The 6,867-nt window shown below is 34.4% G+C and overlaps 1 protein-coding gene across 1 annotated transcript in view; it reads right to left on the bottom strand.

The window, feature by feature from the left end:
* Window positions 1-6,779, bottom strand: part of LOC107711447 (ephrin type-A receptor 5) — a 10,015-nt gene extending 3,236 nt beyond the window's left edge. The window contains exons 1-10 of the mRNA XM_016516461.1: window positions 6,629-6,779; window positions 6,470-6,531; window positions 5,063-5,672; window positions 4,500-4,568; window positions 4,173-4,329; window positions 3,932-4,029; window positions 3,638-3,766; window positions 3,055-3,159; window positions 1,740-1,820; window positions 1,477-1,569 (exon numbers count right to left, since the gene is read on the bottom strand). Coding sequence (XP_016371947.1) covers window positions 1,477-1,569; window positions 1,740-1,820; window positions 3,055-3,159; window positions 3,638-3,766; window positions 3,932-4,029; window positions 4,173-4,329; window positions 4,500-4,568; window positions 5,063-5,672; window positions 6,470-6,531; window positions 6,629-6,689 — 1,465 coding nt within the window. The 5' untranslated portion in view covers window positions 6,690-6,779. The remainder of the gene's footprint in view (window positions 1-1,476; window positions 1,570-1,739; window positions 1,821-3,054; window positions 3,160-3,637; window positions 3,767-3,931; window positions 4,030-4,172; window positions 4,330-4,499; window positions 4,569-5,062; window positions 5,673-6,469; window positions 6,532-6,628) is intronic.
* Between the last annotated feature and the right edge of the window lie 88 nt (window positions 6,780-6,867).

The raw sequence follows: 6,867 nt of genomic DNA, 5'->3' as shown, positions 1-6,867 counted from the left end.
AAAAGCTAGGTGTGCTGTGATTGGCCAGCTATCCAGTGCGTTGTGATTGGCCGAATACCTCAAGCGTTGACGGAAATGTTATGTCCCTTACCATATTGTGATGCCCTGTCCGGCCGGAGCCATGATTCAAAGACATGAGTGATTATTATAAACGAGGCATTCATTGCATCCAGTGGGAACATAATTATGGATTATAATGACTCATACTGTCTTTTTATGCGTTGCGTCGCATCGCGCCGTGTAAACATAAAACCATGTCTGCATTTGTGATCGGAGAAATGACAAACAACAAGCGCTACTCTACACTGCCCAAAAAACTCGCTTTAAATATATAAAATATAAAAACTCTTTAAATATAAAAACGTACTTACAGTCTTTGAGTCAGAACAGCCGGCATTGTAGTCTACTCTCCCAGGATCAGGAAACAGTCCTCCATAAAATGTGCTGCACACATCTGAATATTTGGGTTGAAGTGTTCTGGAACAGTGTTGTAAATACAACTTAACCACTGATTTCTAGTCGTGTCCATTTTTGGAAGGCCAAACAAAGTAGTTTCGCTTTCACAACGAAACACAGCGTCACACACGGTGGCCTAGAGTGAGCGGAGGCCGGCGGGCCACCAAATACACAAAATAATGTTATTTTTAGCAGCATCATATGACCCCTTTAATTATAATACTGTCTCATCCACTTTACCTTGCAACGTGGAAGTAAACTGTTTTATCTGAATGCATGAGACTTCCAATTCATTAGGTAAGACTGGTAGAATAATAAAGTTAGGCCTAAGTAAACGGGGAAAAAACTATTTGCGTTACAAACCAGTGTGTTTATTATTACGATAATAAATTAAAATAATATAGTAACAATTACCAGCCTGCAATATCAAGCAGAATAGACTGTTTTTGGACAGGTAAAATAAATGGAAGCGGATGACACCGGAAGTCAACATTCAGCGGACCGCGGACATTCTTTTTAAAAAAACATTTTTTATGGTTCTTACATTAAAAAAGTAATGTGGATATATCTACCTCAACCAAAAAAAATAAACATTCAGTTATTATTAACCCATCCTCATTATATTGGAAACCGTGTGACTATTATTATTATTTATAATAAAACAAACAGGAGCATTTGAAGAATCTTCATGCATAGGCTATATAATGAATAATTATAGGGTATACAATCAATCTATCAATCATTTCCTTTTTAGCTGCACAGCTCCTTTAAAGCAATCACTACATACTGCATGACCTTGACTGGCTGCTGAACATCATAGTATTGGACAGATGCCAATTACATTATTACACATTACAGTTGCTATGATCCATTTAATTATTACAATGGAACAGACCCCCCCCCCGTCTGTGCCCTTTGAAATCAGGTTATCCACAATATTCCACTCCAACTACATATAAATGATACATTTTAGCCTAGATTTCAAACATGAAATAATAATTTCATTCAGGAGAGACATACCAAGCAATTTAACTACATTCACATGATCAAAATGCTTCATAACTTCTGCCTCCTTGAGGAAGGACTCCAGATCTTCTTTACTGTGGACTGCACCTGATTTGACAGAAATGCTTAGTGACATGACAGCAAGAAAGAGGCTGATTTAATTAATTGTGTAAATTGCATTGTCTCAAGCTTGTACTTAATTCTAAATTAAGATCATACTTTTTAACTTATTATCAGAATCTCATATTTTATTATCACTTGCTCTTTGCATTATATACCTTTCAAGGTTTTCACTGCCACTCTGATATCTTGTCCTTTCTGAGAGGAAAATAAGCCCTCATAGACGGCCCCAAATTCTCCTGCAGATGGAGAAATTCCAGAATAAGAATGCAACATGACAATCAAAATACAGTTTTCAATCAAATGATTCCTTATTCAATTATTCCTTTTTAAAATACAGCCCTAATTCCAAAAAAGTTGGGATGTTTTGTAAAATGCAATCAAAATCTGTGATGTTAATTCACTTTAACCTTTATTTAATTGACAAAAGTACAAAGAAACGATTTCCAATGCTTTCACTGACCAACTTAATTGTATTTTGTAAATATAAACAAATTTTGATTTGATTTTGGGGTTGAAACAGGTATTAAATTATCACTTCATTTTATTTTCTATATGTATAACATTTCCAAATACCAATTAAGGTCAGGTTAAAATACTGAAATGAAATACTAAATACTGTTTATATACTATATATTTATATACATTTATATAAAAGTTTATATTTATTATAAAAGTAAATATAATTTCCTTTTTTATATTTTGTAAAAAAATATTTGTGATTTAGTCAAAAATGTATTTGAAATTACTGTGTATGGGAAAGTGTAAAAGTTTGGACCGGTACAATCTTTTAATATTTTTGAAAGTTTTCTTTTTGAATATATGTTTTAATTTTATGGAATATATTTTACATGTTAGATTGTTTTTATATATTTAATTAGCTTTTTTAAACATATTTTTATTTTATATATATTATGTATGTAATTTTTGTTCATGCGATGGCAAAGCTTCAGTCTTCAGTGTCACATGATCCTTCAGAAATCATTCTAATATGCTGATTTGCTCAAGAAACATTTCTTATTATTATCAATGTTGATATTTTTGTGGAAACTGGATATATTTTTTCTTTACATACTGTAAAAAATGACCGTTTGGTTCATCATGTGACTTTCTCATCAGCACCTGCTTTTGGTGGTTATCAGTGTATTACAAAGGTACAAAACAGATTTCAGTACTTCAGTAGGTTGGTATATTAACATTATATCAGTTAATGAAATTACGGTATTTAACTGTAAATTTAAGTTAAAACCGTAAAACCTAAAACGTTGCTACCGTATTTTTTACGGTAAAATTCCGGCAACCACAGCTGCTGGTTTTTTACCGTAAATTTTACGGAATTTTTTTTTACAGTGTAGGACTCTCCGATAAATAATAATGGATGCATTTCAACCTTTTCAAAAGTATGTTTTTATGTCTGTGCAGACAAATTTGCAAGACCCAGAAAAAAAGATCAGGGTGAGAGTTTGTTTATACCTTTCCCAAGCTTTTGGCCCATTGTCAACTTTGTACGTTCCACCATCACGTCTCTAAGATCACACAGCAGCCGATCACTCATTCCTTCCAACACCTCAACTGATCCTGACACAGAAAGACAGAGACATAGGAAAAATGGAGAGTGAAGGATGAGAATAATGTCTACGTTAGTTATACTGTATATAACAAATGAGTTACTTTCATACAACCAAAAATTAAAGATTAACTAAAATATCTCAAAAGGTCTGCTGTCAGAAGTCAGAATAATTCTTACCCAATTATAAGTTAATATATCCACATTAATTTTTTGGTTTTATATTCTTATTGAATGAAAACTGTGTAGAGATTATTACTTTTTCCAACTTTTTGAATAACAGTGGGAAAACAAATTTCAAAATTTGAAAAAGTTTTTCTAAAGGTCTCCCCTTTTCTAAAAAAGCACACGCATTTTGACACTATTTTGATGCTTTTATTGAGTATTATGATTGTTGGTAACACACTTGGTATGAGTCAGAGTTGTCGGAAATTTGAATGTGTAGATGACAGGAATTAATTGCCAAACTGACTTCTCACTCAAACGTACTTGTGGATTCCAGCTGAGGTCGGTCAGTATGCAGCTGCTCATAGCCATAGTCACGCTGAGACACTTCCTCTCCAAGTGTTGGACAAGGCCTACATTCACCACTCTGATCACAGCTGCTCATCATACAAGCTGCATGAAAATCATCATTTTAACTGTGTATACACAAGGTGATCTCAAATACTTCATGAGCTTTCATAGGGATTTGCAAGACCCCAGATGATAAATTAATCTCTGAGATATAAACTCACAATTGGAATGAAAATTTTCACATTGTGAAAATAGAAGTAGACTCACTGATGATTAGCTCCGGTTGAGCAGTGTATACTTGTTCTTGAGAACGTCGATATCGAGTCACAGCCGATCTGGATGAGAGCTCTGTTTCTTGACCTCCACTGAACACATACACATAAAGCAGCAAACAACATATTTTATGCACTGACCATTATTCCAGAGATTTTGAAGGACCAAGACTTGTTTATGTTGGACGAGCATGCAAATGCATAAACATTTGCATTTTCAAATACAATATGTTTACCTGAGCTTGTGACGCCTTACAAAGATGAACACAACAGCAATGAGAATGAGAAGAACCAGAACAGAACACACTAGACCAGCAGTTAGGACAGGAGAGAGTCCCAGGCTGGAATCAGCTACGGAGTCAGAAGCGGACAACAGGGTGCCTGGAGGTCTTACTGAAACAAACACACAACATACAATTTCAGCACTGTATATATCACTGTAAACATAAAAACTAACACTACATTTTTCTGTGCAAAACAATCATTTCTATGATGCCAGGGTGTTGTATACTATTGCCAGGGCACTGTTATGCAATTGTTAAGATGCTCTGAGTGGTTTTTACTAGGAGAGAGTCCCAGGCTGGAATCAGCTACGGAGTCAGAAGCGGACAACAGGGTGCCTGGAGGTCTTACTGAAACAAACACACAACATACAATTTCAGCACTGTATATATCACTGTAAACATAAAAACTAACACTACATTTTTCTGTGCAAAAAAAATCCTTTCTATCATGCCAGGGTGTTTTACTACTATTACTATTGCCAGGGCACTGTTATGCAGTTGTTAAGATGCTCTGAGTGGTTTTTACTATGGTATAAAAATCTGCATATTAGAATGATTTCTAAAGTATCATGTGACAGTGAAGACTTAGGTAAAATAAAATAAAAAATTTAAAATAAAAAAGCCTGAATTTCAACTTTCATTTCAACTTCAAATTACATTTTAAATCTCAAATGCTTTAGGGATTCTAAGGCTTTTACCACTTTTTTACCATTCAGAAAATGCTTTCTCTGTGAAGATTGTGTATAACTTATGCATTGCTGGCATAAGAATTCTAAACACATTTCTTTTTCTCTCTCTCTCTCTTGATTCTACTTAGACTGTCAAATATAACATCGTCTCACCTTGTGAACGGTTTCCGTCTGTCTGGTATCCTGTATCACAGACACATAACCCCTGCGGTGGACCCCACGTCCCATTTGCTTTACATTCCCTCATTGGGGTGCTGATCTCCACAGAACCGTTAACACAAACTCCTCTCCCCAACCCTCCTGCTGCTGTTTCCTCAAATTCCATTTGGTTCCAAACGAGTGTTGGGCATTTCAGGAAGAACACCTGGATCGAAGCAATGAAAGTGCACTTGCCGCTGTAGCTAAATCCCAGGTAAAAACCCTTCTGAGAGATCTTTCCCAATTTAAGGCCCTTGGCATGGCTCAGGTGCTCATCCTGAGGAACAGCATCAGGAAATGGATGCTGGACTGTGATCTTGAGAAGAGGTGGTCTTTGTGGTCTTCTAAAGTACTGATTCTGCGTTTGGCTTGATTCTCGCACATAGATATAAAGAGGCTCCTGGTCCGCTTGGGCAAAACGTAGGTCCAGAAAAAGTTCATGGGCATCTTGTTTGGGGATCCAGTTGGTCCATAGTGTTTTGTGATCCGTATTCAATTCTGGGTTACAAGCTTGGTAGACAGAGTGTGTATAGTCCTTTCCAAGCTGCATTTGTGTTTCCTTCCACTTACGTTGACCAAAAGAGAAGCAAATTTGATTCATTATTCAGTTTTTAATTATTAAAAATCAACCAGTATTAAACAATACATCTGTGTTAATCTGTTTTATTTGTTTATTATCTGTATAAAATAATAAATTATTATCTGTATAAATCGTTTTTTTTAAAGCGTAAGCTGCTTTATTCAGCAAGAAAATAACATTAAAAACATTTATAATGTTGTAAAACATGATAATATTATAATGTTATACATAAATGCTGTTCTTTTGAACTTTCTGTTCATCAAAGAATCCTGAAAAAATGGTTTCCACAATAATATCAAGCAGCACAACTGTTCAACGTTGATAATAATAATAAATATTTCTTGAGCACTAAATCAGCATATTAGAATGACTTCTGAAGAATGACACTGAAGACTGCTAAAAATTCAGATTTGCCATCACAGTACTAAATTAGGCTACATATTAAAATATCAATAAAAAATTAGGCTACATTTCAGTTTTTAAAACAATATCCCTTTTACCATATTTTTTTTAAAGAAACTTCATTCAAAAACGTTTGAACAATATAGACTATATTTATATCAAATAAAAAATTAATAATAAAAATGTAACATGGAATGTAAAACATGTCAAATGGATGAATATGGATGGTTTTTTTTAGCCTAAATGTGTAGCCTGTTATAAAACAACCTAATAAACTTTAGGTAACAGACTTTCTTCGTTAAAGTCATTGTTTGAGGAACACACAAGCCAGACCTTTATGGAATTAGCCAAATAGGCTACAAAGAAACTGTGTTACTTACAGCTTTTGGTGGTGAGAATGTCCATTGTTGTCTGCGCTGTTTGCTTGAATCAAATATTTCTTCTAAAAAGAAACGCACTTTTATAGAGGTTGATTACATTTACATAATATTCCATAGCATACTATAAGCACACACTGCCGTGAATCCTCAGAGTCTTACCTCTGATTGGTGTTAGCTGTGCGGAGACAATCCATGAAATGAATAATAAAAAATAAAGCATATTGAAAAAAGCTTCCTTTATTCCGACGAAGATAAAAGTTTTCACTATTACTTACGAATACAGTTTAAACTTCAGTAGTCCTTAGCGATAGTTTCGGTTCTTCTTAAAGATTTGCAAAGCGTTCGTAATCACTCGACGTGAAGAACCCTTATAATATTACTAATAATGTTTTATATTT

This window comes from Sinocyclocheilus rhinocerous, unplaced genomic scaffold (assembly GCF_001515625.1).
Source record: "Sinocyclocheilus rhinocerous isolate Xijiao unplaced genomic scaffold, SAMN03320098_v1.1 scaffold611, whole genome shotgun sequence".
NCBI lineage: Eukaryota > Metazoa > Chordata > Actinopteri > Cypriniformes > Cyprinidae > Sinocyclocheilus > Sinocyclocheilus rhinocerous.
This window is presented reverse-complemented; position numbering and strand designations above follow the sequence as displayed.